The sequence below is a fragment of the Leptidea sinapis genome, chromosome 22 (genome assembly GCF_905404315.1).
Source record: "Leptidea sinapis chromosome 22, ilLepSina1.1, whole genome shotgun sequence".
NCBI lineage: Eukaryota > Metazoa > Arthropoda > Insecta > Lepidoptera > Pieridae > Leptidea > Leptidea sinapis.
Window position 1 is genome coordinate 10,722,788 of NC_066286.1, and position 21,604 is coordinate 10,744,391.

Sequence of the window (21,604 nt, forward strand, 5' to 3'; positions counted from 1 at the left end):
AAACCGTTTTATTCGTTTAAATCGAGTTGATGATGGTCACCGCAACACAGACTCTTGTAAAACCAGACGAATCCAGAGACATTTGAAATTTGTAATTCCCAACTGTTACACATAAAACGTGGAATCGGCGAATAAATTATTTCGACAAGACAAAACACATTGGTGTGGGCGAGGATGAGAATCAACTGTTCTACCTATTGGCACCGACGCTCTTATAAAGATATTCAGGAAGGAAATAATGTCAACATACTGCTTTCAGAGGGAAATTCGGAACAGTATACCTCTGCAGAGAGAAGAGTACAGGCTTAGAGCTTGCAGCCAAGCTGGTTTCCGTCAACCGAAGAGATGAGCGCCGCAACGTGGAGAGAGAAGTCGATGTGATGAGGAGACTACGACACCCGAGGCTGATCCAGCTCTATGACGCATACGAGTGGGGGAAATACATGTGTGTTGTATTGGAACTGTAAGTTATTTAAACATTACTATTTGCTTTTGTATGTGTGGTTTTCGATAGGTCCAGTGCCGTAGCTGTAGGGGAATTATAGCCGACTAAAAGATCTTGGCACATCGAGATCTGCAGTATCTTATATCTTTAAACGACCAATTTTTGTATATATATAATCTGAATTTCGGACACGGCTCCAACGATTTTAATGAAATTTAGTAAACAGGTAGTTTCGGGGGCGAGAAACCGATCTAGCTAGTTTTCAATTTAAAAAAAATGTAGTTCTATCCGTGTTTTAATGAGAAACAGCTACGATAACATTAGAATAAAAAGGTAAATTTCGCCACAACAACACTATAATAGCATTGGACATTGGGTGATCCGGAAAGCAGAAGAGCCCGGTGCGAAACCAGATGTCCTATTAGTTTTTTACTGTTCAAGTTTTGTACCTTCTTAAAAATCCGAGTAAGGCTCGGTCGTCCGGATATTGTTTCTTATAGAACGAACATCTAAAGATGCCGAACAGGTTCTTAACAAATTTTTCAAGCCCGAAAGACCATAAGAGCAATGAAGATTCTTTGGTGGGGGGCTTCAGCTTAAATCAGGACTGTTTCCTACCTGCTCGCTCTGCATACTATGGATCCGTATGGTGAATCCATTTAATCTGAAAAGTTTAAATGTTGTCTGTTACCTGTACCCTTACGCGATATTTTGAATTGGCTACTCTGAAGTAGGAAACCAAATCTTACGATATTTGAATGTAACCCTTTGGCATAGTGTAGCAATTTATAATTTCATCATAGGGACTAATATAATTTTTCGGATTAATACCGCTAGCTGAACTATACTACCTGACGTCACGCCAAAATACGATTTACTGGCGCGACTGTCGCGCCAGAGTTTGGCGAGTCAACATCTCCCGAGGATACCTCGTGTAGAGGCGAAACACGTGTTGAATTGTTTAAAGACAACTTAGAATATTGACGGAATAACACTCAAGAAAAATCAAAACATTTGGATAATTGTGGAGCTCCGCAAAATAACGCCTACTTCAATTAATATTCTAAAAGCCCTTAAATAAATAAAGGAATAAAAAAGTGTGTGTGTACTTATGTATGCACGAAAGAAGTTATACTTCTTGGTCTAACGAGCCAAAAATCATTAAAATGATTTATTCCTCGTGCTATTCTATGTTTTTAGAAAGAAAATTTTTGTAAAAATCTTGCAAAGATGGCTTTGACAATTAATTATTAAATAATGAATACGGCTGTATGGGCTTGAACCCTTTGCCTCTCGTAATAATGGACGAAGAAACCAAAAACAATAACGGATGACGCACACATCATTAAACTGTAGGAACCAACTTCAACCTGTTGCTTTTGTGTTACAGTGATGCGAGCGCAATTAAAATTTCACTCTCATCATTTTTTCATAACACGCTTAAGAAGTATAACTTCAAAAGTAAATTGACTCCTGGAGTAATATGATAGATTCGCGAAACTGAATAGCAGCGGCGAGAGCCAAGTATTCGTGGTTTCCGCAGTGGATCACGAGATACACTAAAGATCACCAGGAACTATTATTGTTGTGGCTATTTTGCTCACGGCATTTGCGTGGGTTGTCCGCTATCATTTATTATGTTTCCACTGAATTTTCTTACCGTTTGATAGTTTTTGCGTTGTATCTATGTCTTCTGAGTGAGAGACGAATCTAATACGCATCTATGTCATCAACGTAATTATGATAACGATATTACGCCATCACTGACAAGTTTAAATGGTGTAAACACGGATGAGTAAAATAAAAGAAGGACTCCGCGCCGGGATATTAGCAAGTGAAGCACCGTTATGCTAGTGTGAGTGCGGCTACGGGGGATACTAGTTACACAATATCTTGTCCCTTAAATAATCATATAAGGCCATAAATACTTATATAGTATCGTTTTTACAGTTTTTCACAACGCACGAAGGCATTTTTAAAATATTTTATTGAGACGCAAACTGATCTGTCACAGACGATAACAATTCTAATAATGGCCGCCTATCGGCCTGTAGTAGTGTAAGTGTGTGCGTGGGGCTATGAATTTACACGTTAATCGGCTTGTTTTGGTGCTACACTGTTATGTAAGGTGACACGGAGTTCTTATTTTTTTACTAGTCCGTGGGTGTAAAAAGGAAGAGATCGGTACCATTATCATCGCAACACAATTATGTCTGTTGTATGAACTGAATAAACGTTTTACATTGCTACCTATTGACCAAGAATATTTTAAACAACTGGAGTAAATGCAGTAATGTAAAGATATAGCAGTCGAAGCTTATTATGGTGTAATTTGTGGCACGTTCCATATTTCGGCTTTGTTTTATAATACGTGATTTGTCTATATGTATAGAACGTCATTGGCTACAGTATTTGGAACAAAACTACAAACTTTCCTCTATACTCAGTTTTTTATTTCAATCGGTTTACAAACAATCGTTGTGAGGAGAAATCTCCTCGGGTAGAGTCACGGGCGGCCACTAGTCTAACAATATAAATAGCTGTGTAAACAATGTTGTCGCGTCAAAGACAAATGCTATTATTCAATGCAAAAGGGTACACGATATCATATTATATTATATTCAAATACCTGTCCTTCTTGAAACAATATCTCGGCACGGCTTATTCAGACGACATTGCTACCCCATATAAGTCAACAAGTAATATTCTATGCTAATAGGGCTGTCATCCGTACGTAAATATATTAGTTTTTATAGAAATATTAATGTTATACTAAAGATACTCTTTATATTACACTTTACATATATATGTCTTTAAATTACTTCTAAAGGGCTAACCGTTTATTACTTGTTTTTCTGTAGCCGGGTATTTTTCTGTAAATAGCTTAGATTTAATTAGTAGATTATTTTTAATTAAAGGATAAATTAATAATTTTCATACAACAAAAAGAAGTTTATTAGATAATATGCTACCTTTTCGATAAAAATACACTGTTTTTATTCTTACTGTATTTCATGACTTTTATTTGTCTAATACTACAAACAAGGTCAACCGTCTCAAATCCCTACACACAGTATATTGTCAGGAATATGAATTAAGACTCTTCTGCTGACAGTGTTTATTCATATTTTCGTAAATGTTTGACCACCCAGTATTGTTCAGGAAGCTTTAACGGCCTTAAACGCAGCCTTTTTTAGTGGTTTGCCGAGGACCTTGAGAATCAGACAACAAATCTGTCGACTTCAATTTTTTGCTTCTCATCGTCCTCTTGTGTTATAAGTTCTGGGGTGCCCCAAAGACTTATATTCGTTCCTTTACTATTCTATGTCTTCTTTTATAATATTCACGAATGTTTTATACATACTAAAATCCTACTATATTATGTTGACGACTTAAAAATATATAAACACAAGAAAACACAACCAGATTACATACACTCACCTTACTGTATCTTAAGTCCCAATTGGAATACGCGTTATAAGTTTGGAACCCTCTATTCGACAAAGTTTCATTCTATCATGTTTTCACCTAATGTCGACCCCCGCAATTATAATGTACAATCCATATAATTTTTATTTTTTAGATTTTGAACGTTTTTCTATAAAATAAATCAAAGACAAAAATTCAAAATTTCTCAATGCCCGCTCTAAGTGGTGGCAACCCTACACACGGTGACTGTCTTCCTGAATCACCTGCGCAAGCGCATCGTTGTATATATTTTGTGCATCTAATTTAGTCCCCATTCAAATGCTAGCGCGCTCTTGAACTGTGACTCACGTTACTAATATACTTGTTTTAATAAATTGTTGATGTAGGTTATAGAGGTATTCCAAACAAGCGGGCGAACAATAGTGTAGTATTATAGTGAGCTGTGATTCATTTGAAATTCTTTAGCTTATAAATTATTGATAAAAAATATAAAGTCGCGCAGCAAAAAAATTATCGGACAATGACCTTAACATTAGGGTGTCCATCAATCAAAGAAAGAGCATATAGAATGTTAACGGTATCATTTGCTTAACAGTGACGATGTTATATATATTAACGTTAACACCAGACTTAAGATGGAATGTCTCATGTATGTCACCCACAAACGTATAGCTGTGGCAGAAATCGGGGTAGTTTCAGTTTCGCCCTGGACGAACACTTCACGTGATTACTTCTGCAAACTATTGCATTTAGCGAGATGAGATAATGACCTTGGTCCAAGTATAGGTTTATTGGCCACTTTTACTTTAACCTCTTGCCATTTTTTCGATTAGTATAAACACGATGTCCCAAAATTAAAAATTTTCGAAACAGGAAATAAAACGATGAATAGATGACACGATTGAAATGGACAAAAATAACCACAATAACCAAAAAAATGGTTTAAAAATGGAGAAAATCTGCTTTTTTTTTGTTTAATGCCCATAATTTCTAAGGAACATGGGTTTTTTTTTCTGATCAAGCCTATTATCCCGTATCGCCTTGACGTTGAATTTTGGAACATCCTGCATGCATAATATGAGAAATAAAAAGTTTCATTATAATGTTAAAATGGCTGCATACAACGCAACTCTCTGGCGATGCGAAGAAGCTTAAACACTTGCATCAGATGATGCATAATTTGTTTGTGTTTTTAATCGGTCACTTCCAGCGATCTTGTTTTTACGGCTCCATGCCTTAAAAATAAAAAACGAAACCCTTAGATCACTTGGTATCCGTCCGTCTGTCTGTTAAGACCTTTTATCTCAAGAACGCATGGCGTTAAAAATTAAACGATATGCCCAGGTCTACAATTCCGTGAAGCTTTGAACAAATCAAACTTCTAAGTTTACGAAAAAAATAGATACCGCTGTTTATACCGCAAAAAACCTATATTTCGACACTCTGAAGGGTATTTTCCGTTGATTTAAAAATTATAAATTTTCGGAAGTAATGCCGTCTTGTACTTTTACTAATAATCGTCTATTTTTACTTTGTCTTTACAGATCTACTAAACAATAAAACGCAGATAATATATCTGCTTTAGATATCTGCGTTTTATTACGACATTAGTTTTAGCCCGATATTTGAGATCGTGTATTCAGAAGTGGGCAAACATCCAGATTACATAAAATATCGTCACCTCATTGTACATCTGATCTTTGTCTGAAAATTGAAATTCGAATAGGTACAATATTTGTTTAGATTTCTATTCACTACATTTTAAAAGTATTATAAATTACACTTACAATAAGTACATCGCAAAAACAGGTAAAAAGAGTACCTAAGTACGCAAACCGTCCAGATGCAATTTCTATTTGATTTCAGAAACTTTATTTGTCTCAAAAATAATTACAAATTCACTTAGGTAAGATTCAATTAGATTATACTGTTGTAGTAATAGAAAAAAAAGACATTTAAATATGCTAGATAAATTAATAATGAAACATAAATTAAAAATAATAACAAAAGCACATCGAATGTATCTAATATATTTTTTTATTTAACTAAAACGATACAATGTACTTGTTTGTGTTTGCGGAAAGTCCTATAATATGAGTGTTTTAGCAAATTTTTTTTTCAAAGTTTTTAACGACTCGGCTTCTTTATACCTATAGGCAATTTATTATACATAATGACTAATTAGTTAGTTAGGTGTATTTTAAAGTTATAGATGTGAACTGTGAATTTACTTTGAATTTATTTTGAAATTACTTTGGTAATAATTTCAGCCTAATCTTTTTCTAGGCCCATTAATAGATTATATCTACAAATGTTTTCGTTCGGTCCCGTTTCTATTAGCTATACATACTCTATGGAAAAAACGAATAAAAATTGCGGTCAAACTCAGCAAGTGGCAAGCACATGTTTACTTAACTAACAGTTATTGTGCTTCGTTCGAACGGCACCTATGACTCATAAGTACAAGAATGCGAAAATTTCTCAATTCTCGAACTTATTACTTTAAACTTTTATTGCGACGTTGCGCAAAAGACTTAAATTATTATTAATAAAATGTACAATTTTATGGAAGAAGCTATAAAGTAAATCAACATTATGTCGAGGTAAAGTTTTATTATTATTTTTGCATCAATTTTCATGTTTAGTATTTAAAATAATTTGTAGAATTATGACGCTGTGAATTCTAAGAGAGTCGAAATGAGTTTCTTGCTCTTCTTCTCATTAAAGCTCAAGGCTTTCCGGACTAAATGGTATAAATGTGAATATAAATTTAATATTCATTTTAAAATATGTGAAGAACCATACGTACGTCGCCTTGATAACCCTATTTTAGTTTTCATATACTAAACTAAATCAGATCTGGCAGTATAGAGTTCTGTTTTCGACATTCTAATTCATTCCCATTAAATATATATAAAAGCTAATTTGTAACCTATTAAGGAAACATGTTCTATGAAGCTATTACAGTAGGTACCTATTAAAATTCAAATTAGTTGCCCGTATCTATGTCAAACGTAATCACCAATATTGTTCTTGCCACACAATTTACGACTTTATGACTTACCACGGATATTTTTTTTATGAAAATACGGGCAGAGACGAGCAGGACGTTCAGCTGATGATAATTGATGGGCCCTGCCCATTAAAATGCAGTGCCGCTCCGGACTCTTGAAAAGCCCAAAAATTCTGATCGGCACTACAATTGAGCTCGTCACCCTGAGACATAAGATTATGTCTCATTTGCCCAGTAATTTCACTAGCTACGGCGCCCTGCAGACCGAAACACAGTAATGTTTACACATTACTGCTTCACGGCAGAAATAGGCGCCGTTGTGGTTCCCATAATCTAGCCGGCATCCTGTGCAAATGAGCCTCCCACTGGTGTATATATATATATACACCAGTGGGAGGATATATATATATATATATATACCTTTTTAATGCTACAGCGTCCTTTGGTACATATTTGATACTTCTTGCAACAAAAACGTCTATAAAACGTTAGAATATAACTTGTCCTAAGCCCGTCCTAAATCGGAAGTAGGTACACGCGTAGATATTCAATATTAGTACAATGTAATCAACCCAATTGACATTTGAAAAATATCATAAAAGTATAATTACACTTACCCTATATTATATTATAATGTGCTTACAATATTAAAACGAACAATTCTTGTACTTTTTTATTTATTCTTATTTTATTTATTGGGCTAAACAAACAGTGAAACATTAGATCTTACTAACTAAAGTACATTATAAAGTAATACTAAATGTGCTTACCAGCACCCACAGATTAATAATATATAAAATGGGGAAAGGTAAACATTACAAGGTTAAAATGTAATAGATACAAAAAAAGAGAGTAAAAAAAGTGCAAAAAACTATAAATTTTAAACAATATAAAAGGTATTAGTTATGATTTCAATGCTTGTACTATTTGGTTTTTAAACATTCCAACTGACGTATTGACTATCAATATGATTAAAATTTACATTATATGCTTCACATTTTACGATTCGATATTTTACGTTTGCTCGCGTTTGTACGACATCGTGTGGTTTCAAAAAGTTGATGATCTCTACGACACTAAATAATTATTGTACTTATTTAGGTACTAAGGCTGAGTCTGTACAGCGTACTTAGACTTTCTCAGACTTTACTTACGTATAACTTAGCCGAGTGTGATAAAACGCGAACTTGACTTTATCTTTGGGCTGTTTTAGCTTAAGGCGAAGAGTAAGCAACAAACATGGTGCAAGCAAAAAACACGCAAACATGGTGTTTTTAGACAAGTTTAATGGTGAAAGTATAGCATTTCGAGCTATGAACACTACTTAATCCTGTTACACATATCCTTAAGTCTTATTTGTAGGTTGCTAATGCTTGCTGTTGGTTATAGTTAACACTGCCGAGCCTTTTTGAACTACCACTTTTCATTGAAGTTTAACAAGTTTTTTTGGCATGGCGTGACACATTTTTTTGGTACTTCTCTCAGAAAACTTATTCTTATAGCTTGTACTTTTTTGTGTAAGTTCATTTATTCAGATTAGTAGTGAATAACGAGGATTGTAAGCATATAAACTGTTTTCCACGCAAAATATTGGCTTTGTTACATTGATGGCGGGCCGGCAGCCGTGAACTCATATCACTCAAGGTCGCTGGCATTTAGTGTCGCCTTAAGGATTCTATAAATTGAATCATACCGGTTAATATTCATGCAAATTAAAGTGCAGATATAATAATACAATAACGTCAAAAATATAAATGTATTTGAGCGGCATTAAGCCCACACTAAATCTAGATATAATTTAGACTAGATGATCGTCAATCCGTCATCTATTAGCACGCATACATAGCTGGCTCGTCGCCATCTAACCACGCCATATGCACAGACGAACTTCAATAACATTGATATCGTCTGTAATTATCATAGATCAACATCTTATAGACAGAACGGAGTGAATGGACATAATAGTAGTAAGTTAGTTTGATAATGTTAAAAAATATCATAAAGGGGCACTAAAGGTTAACCCCCTTATTCATAATAGTCTGCTAACTTAAAGCATTGCTAATTCTCACTCTGTCCTCTTCTATTGACCTAAGTCAGAATGAGAAATAACACTCCTAAGCGGCTGTTTAAAGTTAGCGGACCATTATGAATAAGGGGGTAAAAATATAATAAAAATATAAATTTGTAAATCGATTCTTAAGGAGTAAACTCCAAAAATTGTGGACGTGGGGCGAACAAGGACACCCTTACTTTCGGTCACAAACACTACCGGGGTTTGAACTTACTAATATATACGTAACTTAACAATACTTAAACTAATAACTAAAATAGCCAAGATTTCATTTTCTATCCACCTATATAATATTCGCAATGCAAAAAACTCAGTCAATCAAGTGACGTGAGCGGCCGCGGGGTAATGAATTATTAATAACTCACTTTGTTAGCCGTGTCTATTTGTATTCTTAAGTCTATGTTTTCACAACAGTTACGCATGTCAACATTTACAAGAAAATGCGCAATACAGCAATTTCGTAACTACGAGTTCTGTATGTTCTTTAAAGAATGGATTACTATATTGATGAAGTTAGGGTAAATTTAATGGCACATTTTGGTAATATATTTTATAGGTTTGTATATTCAATGAATATTAGTAATGTGCTAAAATTGTCCAATCAAATTGTCGGGAGTCATGTACTCTGTGAACGATTTGAGCGTTACACAGACTTTTTACGAGTTTTCATTGTTCTGAAGACCTATTTTGCCAGATTTTTGCCGCCCTGTATCACCACGTACAAGATATAGGAAGTGCTCAAAATGACAAGCGTAGATCTACGCAATTGCCGTTTTCAGTTTGTTATGAATATACTGCGTTATTGTGTTAGTAAAACTATAAAAAACGGTGTAGATGTTAATTTTTTACTGTTTTTTCCTATTGATAATTTCATTTTAATACTGATTCACCTTTTACTTTGAATGAGCTTTTACTTCAAGTCTTCAATATTTCTCAGCAATAACAGTTGTCGTTATTTCTGCGTACGTCAAACGTTACTCACCAACGTCAAACACGTACGAATGGTAGGTACCATCCGTTCGCCTACGAACCGCGAGTAGAATACAAATGATGGTACATTGTACTTGAGTGGAAACAGGTGTAGTATGAATAAACATAAGGGAAGATTCTAATTACGGCGGCCATCTCAATCACGTTTGATTATGTTTAAATGAAATGACATTTCTTTGAGACGCAATCTCGCTTAAAGTACTGGACGTATTGTGATGGGGCTGTAACTATCCAATTAAGAATTTCTTGTAGATTTTTGTTATCTTATTACATACATTTTTAAACAGCAGTAGTAGATTTCTTTACGTAGGATGCTTGCCAGATGGGGTAGGTACCCTAGCAGCGCCTTTTTCTGACATCAAACCGACAGCGAACAAATTTAAATAATACTTGCACACTATTTCACGCATTATTTTTTTAAGTGATCACCGCCGCCCACATTCTCTTGCAACACCAGAGGAGTCACAGGAGCATGGAAGGTATACACGCCTTTTTTGAAGGTACCCATGTCGTATCGTCCCCGAAACACCACACAAGGAAGCTCATTCCACAGCTTTGTAGTACGTGGAAGAAAGCTCCATGAAAAGTGCACAGTGGAGGACCGCCACACATCCAGATGGTGGGGATGATATCCTAATTTGTGGCCTGTCGTGCGACGCATTATTTGTATGTTGGTTTGAAGGGCACCGTAGCTAGTGAAATTACTACGCTATGGACTTAACATCTTAGCTCACAATTAAGTTTACCATAACGACTTATGAAAAACTCAGACTATAAGCCGAACAAAAAAGAGATCAACATTTCCTTGCGTAATCACAACTATTGTTTGACTTTTTAAAATACCCGTATAATACAAGAATCGGTGATGTCAAATTTAAATAATTATTAATGATCTTTTAACTATCTGAAATACTGAGTATAAAATTAGTTCCACATTATAAGTTCCGTCACGTAAAAACAAAAATACTTCTGTTTAATGTGCTGTTATGAACCCATATCGAATACGTAAGTGTTGTTTGCAATATCTACTGCAGTCGTAACACATTGAATCAATACAGCGGTCCTTTTCGAGACAATATATAGCTTTTTCATCGCCTGCAATATCTTATAGAGTATTAGTGTTGCCTATTATTAATTATATAACACTGTTTCCCTTTGAATGTGTCCATCTTTAATAATTGTTACATAAATCAGAATTTTGTCTTTTTTTATGACAGTAAGGTACGAGACGAACAGGACATTCAGCTGATGGTAATTGATAGGCCCTGCCAATTACAATGCCGCTTCGGTTTCTTGAAATACCCAAACATTCTGAGCGGTCCAGTAATTTCACTAGCTACGACGCTCTTCAGACTGAAATACTATAATGCTTACACATTACTGCTTCACGGCAGAAAAGGCGTCGTTGTTATACCCATAATCTAGCCGACATCCTGTGCAAAGAAGCCTCCCACTGTTAAATGCCCTTAGTCGCCTCTTACGACACCTTCGGGACTTGGACTTCCCTATATTTCATGCCCCGGGGCAAAATCTAAATCTATCTATCTAGTATAAATTTATAGAAATGTAAAATAAATAAGCCTTTAAAACACAAGATTTTTACGTTAAATTCATTTTTGTATGACGTCATTGAGTTTATTAAACAAATATATTTAGGTACACTTTGTGTGGGAATAACGCAGTGAGTTTTTAAAACAAACACATTACTGTATTGAGTGGGATTCATTCATCTTTAGCGGGATTTATTTAAAATATTACCCACTGTTTACTTGGCCCGATTTAGCTCGGTCAAAAAACTTTAATTAATGCTCGTAAATCACAATTATGGTGATTAAATACCTGTAGTATTAGTTTTATTTTGCATTTGGGGTTATTTTGCCATTTACAGTGTATTCAATTAATCATCTTTGTTGTTTCACTGTGTTGAAACACGTTTACCTCTACACGAGGCATCTTCAAGAGCTGTTGACTAGCCATTTACCCTGTAAATCATTATTTGAAACAGTATTGACAAAATTTTATAATATGTAAAAATTTGAAAGTAGAAGGCGAGGAAAAAATATATTTTTCACTAGGTAGATAGGAGAGACACTAGAAGTCAAATTACCCAGGTATAGGCTTCATTGTATAAAGAATATCTTTCCATCACTGGTAAAGTATGAAGAAATCTAAATAAGATAGTACTTACTAGAAGTGAGTAGTGATTTGGTATTACTTGGAACGACAGACGTGAAACAACGCGTCAATATGGTGTATTTAATTATATCTAACTATTCCACAACCTACAGTTGCCAATCAAAATATTAGATTTCATCAGAGTCTTTTTTGTAACTAAACTGCCGGTTTTTTTTTTAATAAAATGTATACCGATCATTATACACTATGAGATTCTTAATTTTTCCGTCATTGCTGCACAAGTCTCTCGTACCTATGTATGGTTGATAGTCGTCTTTTATGATAATAAGAGACGAGATGAGCAGGACGTTCAGGTGATGGTAATTGATACACCCTGCCCACAATGCAGTGCCGCTCAGGATTCTTGAAAAATCTAAAAATTTTGAGCAGCACATAAGATGTTAAGTCTGATTTGCCTAGTAATTTCACTAGCTACGGCGCCCTCCAGACTGAAACACATTACCGTTTCATGGCAGAAACAGGCGCCGTTGTGGTACCCATAATCCAGCCGGCATCTTGTGCAAAAAGAACCCTCCTCCAGTCTTGCAAGGAGGTAGAACTTAACATTCGTTAAATAACAATTTGGGGTATTAAATGTTACATTTATGAATCATTATGCTGATTTAACACAACTTTAAAAATTTTAAAAATTGTCCAATGCAAGATATTGTTCAATAACAGACTTCTTATTTTTTACCAATCTCATCGTTTAGATCCAGCTGAAGACAGCACAAAGTCTAAATATTTTTCTAACATAATTTCAAATCTTTTCAGGATAACTGGCGGTGAACTTTTCGAGCGAGTGATCGATGAGGACTTCGTGCTAACAGAACGAGCCTGTACCGTGTTCATGCGGCAAATATGCGAGGGGATTGACTTTGTCCATAGACAAAATATTCTCCATCTTGACATGAAGGTAAATATTCGTTATATTCTTGCAATATTAAACAGCATGGTTTCTAGTTTTAATTCTCGCTGGTTGAAGGATAGAATAAAAAGTTATTGATAACACACCACCACCATATTATAATAACACAGAATAGATAGTAAAAGCCTTTCGCAAGGCCATAGTGTCACCAAATGGGGTTAACTCCGTATTGGCTAGTTGACAATTTACTCCTGAAGTGGCTAGAGAGTGGTATACTACCTACTCTTGGCCTGTATATCGATTAGGTATTCAAATATTTTTATTTAGACATGAATACCTAAAACATCCAATGTTTTACTGAAGAAGATTAAAGATCCTGCAATGCACGCAGCTTTTCCAGAAAAAGAAACTTGAGCTGAGAAATGAGAATTTTCCAGAAAGGGGTTAAATTATTGAGGCGTCACAAAGAAGCTGATCAAGTTTGCGCATGAAGCTGTATTGGTCGTATTTTTGATTATCGCAAACTTTTTCCTTATCTACGAGACTGCTGATGATTTTATGTGACTGCGTAATACTATCCACATCTAAAAGTTAAAAGCTAAATTGGTTCTAAAAATCTGAACAACATTGCGCAATAATACTACTCGACTCAAGTTACCTCCCACTTTTTTACTCATAACGTAGAGCGCTCTTTGCGAAGGTTTATATTCCTTAAGAAGAGATTTCTTATCATTGTGCGTTTTTATATGGATGTGGAGTTCAACCAATCTATCTAGATTGGATGACATCATCGCAGGACCGATCGTGGAGGAGATCTTTGGGGGAGGCCTTTGTCCAGCAGTGATCGTCTTCCGGCTGAGATGACGATGATGATATGTGGAATGACGCTTTCTTTTAAAGCCGCTCAACCGCTCTATAAATGCCATCATTATCTGCAGGGCTCAAGAACTTCGTTTTTCCAACAAACAAACCAAGTTAATAAACTAGATAATTTTTGTGAAAGAGCGTAAATAAAAAAAATAAAGTGGAATGATCTTACTTTCATCTGCGAAAGTAACATCTGTTCCAATTTAGTTTTTGATTGGTTGATATGATGTAGGACATAACTTTAAAGAGAATGTACAACGTTGTCCTAATCTGGCAGCATTCTTAACATTGTTCTGCTATTACCAAATATGTAAAATTCCGAAGAAATATGTATCTCTGCTTGGCAGCCTTTGCTTCTGCCCTCTTCCATTTTACTGTCTTCAACTACTTACCTATTGTACATAGTTCAAGCTACTTCAAAATATATTCCACATCTTTCAAGGCTGATTTCTATTGTTTAACTTTGAAATTCAGGACAATTGTTTAGAGAGTTAAAATTGGGAACTTGATGCCAAAATCAATGTGCTTGTATATGCTGCATCTGCGTTCTGTATAACTGACTCTGAATAGGAGACTCCAAAAGGCATAAAAGGCATTTATTTTCTCAAAATTGATTCCTTTAGAATTCTTATTGATGTCATTTCTAATATACTAGACAATACTACCGCTTCGGAAACAAATGGCGCTCTGAGAGAAGAAGCGGGGCAAGATTCTCTCCCAGCATTTTTTTGCGCCCTTTTAATCAAATATACCATATTTTATTGTCATTGCTATAAAATAATCATAATCTAGTCCTAGGCAATCGGATCACTTAGATAGCTGTGGAGTTGTAGAATTTACGTCAGAGCCATTCTTTAATAAAACATTTAATTTTATCTATAGATAATGCCTGAACAGTGGCTGGGACTTTATTATAAAAGTGTACATTTACCCTTAAAGCTATTATGTATCTTTGAAAGCCTACTAGAATTAGTTACAATCAATTCGTTATTTCTAGTGTTATAATAATGAAAATCACTATTAAGAGCAAAGATTACGAAATACTCAAAGTATATACAATTTGGCACATCTTGAGAAATGTTGTTGTAATTCAGATGGACTCAAACTAATTTAATTATTTCACTATGAGATAAAACAATAATAGAGTGAAAATAAAACTTACGACGATTGTTTGTGATGTACGAATTTATGTCAGTTTGGTTGAGATCCAAGTCGTTAATCAACATGGCGGAAAAGATTGTGCGGGAGTTTTACGATTGTCTGCACACGTCGCCAAAATTAATTATTATTTATTTCACAGCATAATTCCTGTGAGATTCACCTAAAAGTTTAAAGGTTTAAGGACCTATATTATTTGTCAGATACGAACTTAATATTCTAAAGTGTACAATAATTAGGCTCAGTTTACTTGGGTCTCGTAATATGGTAACAATAAAAAAAATCAATGTCAGGTAAATGATCATAATATGAATGTTATCTAGTGGTAGTTTAGAAGACGAAGGTAATTAATAGCTGTATATACTTTTTTTTATAAAAACAAGAGACGAGACGAGCAGAACGTTCAGCTGATGATAATTGATACGCCCTTGTAATGGGCAGTGCCACTGAGGATTCTTAAAAAAAAAACAAAAATTCTGAGCGGCACTACGACTGCGCTCATCACCTTGAGACATTATTATGTTAAGTCTCATTTGCCCAGTAATTTCACTAGCTACGGTGCCTTTCAGACCGAAACACAGTGACACAGTGCCGAGTGCAGAAATAGGCGCCGTTGTGGTACCCATAATCTAACCGGCATCCTGTGCAAGGAGCCTCCCACTGGTATATATATATATACTGTATATATTATTTGTCAGAACATACAGATAAACACATCGGTTTTGTAGCCAAGAAATAATGAGGAATTCTTGCCCACGTTACTTTTAGGCTAAAATGCGCGCTCAATAAAAATCATGTGCGAAAGTGATACACATTGTAAAGAGCAGTAAGAAGCTAGTGCACTCAGGCACACACACTCCAATATTATAAATAATGTTTTATAATGCAAAAGAGCGCGTAAAATTTTATAAACCTTGGAAATAGAGATATTTTGAAAAAACTACTGAATATACCTGTTAAAAAAAACAGTATTAAAGTAACCATATCCAGCATCCATATATGTAACAGTTTTTCCATTTCCAAACTCCATTAGTTGTTTATTTACGGCCAAATATGCGTTTAAGTTACGCTTTACAGAACACGACATAGTCAACATCGTTAATTTTTCTTTCAAAAAGTAGGAACTATTTAAATAGATAGGTAGATACAAATGAGCTTGAACAAAACCATGACGCGAGCTAGACTTGCACATGTACTTAGGTATATTATAAAAACAATAACAAACAACTTTTTCGTGGTCTGCTCTTGGTCTAAGTACGCAAACAAAACACAATGCGATTCCGTACTGGATACCCATGCCGGCATGGCCGCCGCGCGTACTTCAATTTCGATACCTACACGTGAGACAGTCCTGCTATAGTGCCTTTAAAACTAAAACACAATAGTATGATAATATTCATCCATTAAAAAGAAAAACACGTTTCGAAGAAGGCAGTTTTAATTATAAATTGTATTAACTGGACTCTAAAAAAATCTGTATACCTGTTCTGTATGTTCAAATCTAATATAACTAGATATCCTAATCTAGATTTTTATTAAAGTTTCAATGCTTTTCTTACAGCCGGAGAACATTCTGTGCCTCACGAAGGCAGGAAATCGCATCAAGATTATCGATTTTGGACTGGCTCGTTTCTATGATCCTGAGAAAAAGCTTCAAGTACTTTTTGGCACACCAGAGTTTGTTGCACCTGAAGTTGTCAACTTCGACCAGATTGGTTATGGGACTGATATGTGGTCCATAGGAGTCATTTGCTATGTGCTGTGAGTATTTTTTATCTATGCATATATTTCCTACGGCAGAAACGTGCTGTAGAAAATACTATGCTGCAGAATTATTTTGAAATGAAATAATTCAAAGTAGTGACGTTAGTTGCGAATGATTTCATAATATGCAATTGGATACAAAACAGTTGTTTAACTTAGGGAAACTAATTGATGGGTTATACTTACAGATTGTCAGGACTCTCTCCGTTTATGGGCGAAACAGATATAGAAACAATGGCGAACGTTACAGTGGCAAAGTATGACTTCGATGACGAGGCGTTCAATGAGATCTCTGACGACGCAAAAGATTTCATTCGAAAACTTCTCGTGAAAGATAAAGAGTAAGTTGAACAACCTTTATATGTGTTTGTTATAGATGTAGAAAATATTCGCTTGCGCGTTTTATTAATTCGAGATCAGTTTAACGATAAATATTTGAGAATATTGCGTACATAGATTTATTGTTCTATATATCGTAGGTACCTGTTGATAAAGACCCTTGTTTTTAGTTAACACTGTGCAATGCCAGTAGCTAACACAATAGCATTTGTACTTAACAAACCCATTACATGCATGACCATAATCCATAGAATTAGTTGTAGTATTCATGTTTTAGAATCTTAATTACACTAGTCTATTTCTACCTTTATCCTGTGTTCCATTCGCTTCAATACTTAATCTGTTTGAGGTGCTGGGGTAATTATAACAAGGGTCTTTGTCGCAGGTCACGGCCGAGTGCAACGGAGTGCTTACGACACAGTTGGCTCATCAAACGGTCGCCGCTAAAACAAGATAGACCGCGAAAGCAGCCGCAACTCTCCCCGAAACAAGAGTTAGATATGGCGAAAGACAATCTACGGCTCTTCGTCGAACGATGGAGTGAACACCCCAACTCCCCATATGTCTTCGATAACCAATCACAAGAGATATTAACTCTTGATAATGGTGAAAGGTCGTCTATTGGAGGTTGTTCACCATCACCAAGAAGTTCTCTAAGTAGTTCTCCAGATTATGTGTTTGAGGACCGTGATTTCGAGCCGCCACCACTAAGAGATCCTTCAGACTTCAAAACTAGATACAATCCAGTCGAAAGAAGAGCATCAGACAGCAGTTGTTTCCTCCACAAAAGACCGGATGTTTTAGTAAGGAAGAACCTAGCTGAAGAGATCAAGAAATTGTCTGATCATCTCTTCATGCTCTCTACGATGAATACAGATTTAACGAATAATAACAGCAATAAAGAAATGGATAAAAACAGTACAGAAATAAAAAGAAGTAGGGACGAAAAACGGCTTCCAAATGGTTTTAAAACTGAAACCAAAACGTTTACAAAAATAACAAATGGTGATGCTACTGATAGAAAAGTTATCACCTCGAAATCAACTCACAAAATAACATCAACGTTTTTAACGGATAAAGAACCAGAAAGACCGATGACTAGTAAAATGCCCTGGGTCAAATCAAGGCCTAAGAAAAGAGTTACAAGTACAAGTCGTGACGTACCTGATCAGCCCACAGACAAACGAAACACATTCTTCGATGAATTTGATCGGCGTCGTGAAAAGATTGACAAATTGGTCAATGGTAGCGAAAATGGCCGACAGGTGCCATATAGAAGAGGCGACGAAAACAATGCGCGTCGAACAAAAGATCTGCTATTACATCTTCTTGAAAAATGGGGAGAAACAGAGGAAGTAGAAGCTGAAAGAACTGCAGGTGGAACCTCTAACGGTGGTCGACATCAATCAATATCCTTAGAATGGTCACCTTCTAACCAGCTAGCTCAAAACTCCATGTCAAGTCTCCATGCATTCTTCAAACGGCAGACTTCTGAAGAAAAGCTCCAAAGGAAAAAAGTGACAAGTGATTATACGAGCTCCAAATGATTTTATAGGGACTGTGCCATGACATTATTCAGAAACGTTTATTATAGTGAAAAGTGTTAAAAAGTTCCAACTACATATACATATTTTACTACTACATATTTTCCAAGCCCTCAACACTAAAAGAAATTACAGAACCACTAAATATAATAATATTAGAAGAGAAATTCTCTTCAATTCGCTTTCGTACTCTGCCTCTTCCCAAATTATTAATTATTATTATATGTGAATAATGGCGCTGCGGTGATCACAATGGTTCGATCAAATAAACAGCAGCGACCTTAGGAACTGATGATAATGAATGTGCATTCATTGCACTCATCGATGATAAATTTCAACTGTCAAACTGTGACAGTTTATCAAAATGACGTCTATCGTTAGTTCCTGCTTCAGCCACATTCATTCCGTTAGTAAATCCTAATCAATTAATTGTCCATCGCCACTTTATAAAATTTAATTAAATTATTGAAAATATTTGATGTAAATAACATCTTTTATATTATAGACCTCGACCTGTATATTTCTTCATAACCTAATGACACTTTTCACATTGGGCAAAACCTAGGTAGGTACTTAGTGAGATATTACGATATATACATAAAATAATTAATAATGGCAGGAATGGCGCCCAAACTGTTACATCAAAATCAAAATCAGAATCAGAGTATTTTTTTGTATAATTCTCCGCCGCCATTTTAACAAATAACTACTGATTTAAATGTATAATACTTAAGTCCTGTTGGGTCGTTTGTTAGAAGATTCTTTGCCGAGATTATGTATAGGTACCTATCACTAAACTTGTGGTGATGATAAATAAGTTTCTGAATATACCTTAGGTTACCAAAGTAGGAAATGACATTATAGATGTAAGGTTGAAAATGACATTAGACAATTACGAATCTAGTCTCCATATTACTCAAACCTGTTCACCCGAACAGAACAAGACTGAGATTACATCAATTTCGAAATTTTTACATAACATTGACACTATGAGATAATTTTCAGAGCGCCATTGGCGCAATAATACTTTTTGAAATGAATTACTTTTTTCTTCCTTATCTCATTTATTAAAGAATGTAATTGGTATTGAAAAGGTTGATTTTTCAGACAAATCATTCAATAACCATCTTATTCATAATTACTTCATCTAAACCTATCGAACTGTTATGTCACTTTCTGTCAAATTAAAATGACGTTTGAACTCAAAATTAAATGTAGGCTAACCTACATCAATAAAACAGCGTTTTTTGCCCATAAATATAAAGGTGGTTTTTCTTGTAATCGAGTATATTGAAAAATATGATATATGACTATGACATACATAAATGATTTAAATATTCATAATTTATTGTATTTTAGTTTCAGCTGATGGTCTTGTTACCAATGCTCTAAATTTTGGAGCATGTTTAGTCTAAATAAATAAACAGACAGACAGAAGGGGGCTTACAACTCGGTAGCTAAAATAGGTTTCAGAAATGGTTGGTGACTGGTGTTATTATTAATGAGATGGTTTTACTTTACACATACATACTTTAATGATAATAATTAATAACATAGAATCAAAAATATATTGAATCAAGGAATCTAAGATCTAGTTCATATGTAAACATTAAATGTTAATAAAAATTGTCTGAATGTTGTGCTAATGGTGATTTCTGAGTCGACATAATTAATAATTCTACATTTTTATACTATTTTGTACATAATACGTAAATTGTAATACCCTCCATGATTGAAGATTGTTCCTTAACTGTACTTAATCGAACTGTTTGTGCTGTATTAATTAATTTATTGTTAATCTTAACGTTTTATTAAATTATAAGATTTAATAAATTATAGTTGTTTTATTTCTACATTTAGTAAGTCGAGTAATTTAGTAAAAAACAGAAATTTTATATTTTTACCCCATTGACGTACAATAAACAACTAGATTCACAACCACGCTCAAAAATTGTCTGAAACAAAATACTGCCTACGGGTCTATTGGACTTTTCTGCCAGTAGTGTTTCAACCGCGCTTTAAATACAACTCCACGCACTGACAAAGTGTTCAGTGAAAAACTGTCCAAATATTAGCATACCCAACCTTAAAAAGGTTGGATACTAAAAACAACATTTTTGACGAACTTTTAATAGGCGATTGGGAGTCTAGTCATTTATTGTACAACAATGATGTAATTACGGTTGGTATTTTTTGATTTGTGCCTACTTAAAGGTTCAGAGGAAACCGAGTGTGCACGCCGTTTAGGGGGAGGGCGTTCTATTTTCAAATGTCAATATGAGAGTATGACTCCAGCTTGAAGAAAATCAGAGCAAAAATTGAGGAACTAATAAAAAAATCACAAATGGCTACAAATATTTGGTAAATTTAAAAAAAAATAGACTATTCGTCAGCCCCTCTCATTTTGTACCTGCTTGGTTATATAGGAGGTGGTTATACCTACGAGGGTCAAGCTGAAAGGTCTTACAAAATCAAGAAGTGAATAAACTAGCAAGTTATTAGTTTTAATATATGTTTTCAAAATAGTATCCATTCACGTCAATACATCGCTGCATCCCATGGAACCACTGAGAAAAGCACTTCGCCCACTCGTCCTTAGGGCTCTCTTCTACGGCCTGTAGAAAAGCAGCCACAGCTTTTTGTCGAAGATTTTATTGTATCTTCAGTAATAAATAAATATCGCATGGGTAGTCGATCGTTCGCCTGGTGAAGATGGATCCTACTGCGAGTTCTTTTCTCCCGAACTTTTTTGAGTCTCGGTCAAATAATGAGGCATCCACCGGGCCCAAAACTACCTGGCCGCTAAATGTTCATGGGAGGTTTTGTGCACTCGAATCATACCTAAGCTTATCCGAATCTGCTGATGGGTCACTCTTTTATCAGTCTCTTTAATACACTGCCGTTATATTCAGTCGTCGCCTAGAAGGCCGTCACTCAAGCA

At 35.0% G+C, this 21,604-nt stretch overlaps 1 protein-coding gene across 2 annotated transcripts in view; it reads left to right on the forward strand.

Annotated features, from left to right (window-relative positions):
- LOC126970807 (myosin light chain kinase, smooth muscle) overlaps window positions 1-21,604 on the forward strand; it is a 67,014-nt gene that overhangs the window by 41,754 nt on the left and 3,656 nt on the right. The window contains exons 4-8 of one of the 2 annotated variants that reach the window (XM_050816928.1): window positions 260-463; window positions 12,898-13,039; window positions 16,578-16,777; window positions 16,969-17,121; window positions 17,505-20,497. In XM_050816928.1, the coding sequence (XP_050672885.1) occupies window positions 260-463; window positions 12,898-13,039; window positions 16,578-16,777; window positions 16,969-17,121; window positions 17,505-18,666 (1,861 nt within the window). In that variant the 3' untranslated portion in view covers window positions 18,667-20,497. Of the gene's footprint in view, window positions 1-259; window positions 464-12,897; window positions 13,040-16,577; window positions 16,778-16,968; window positions 17,122-17,504; window positions 20,498-21,604 lie in introns of those variants that run through there. The other variant, XM_050816929.1, reaches the window with a different exon arrangement.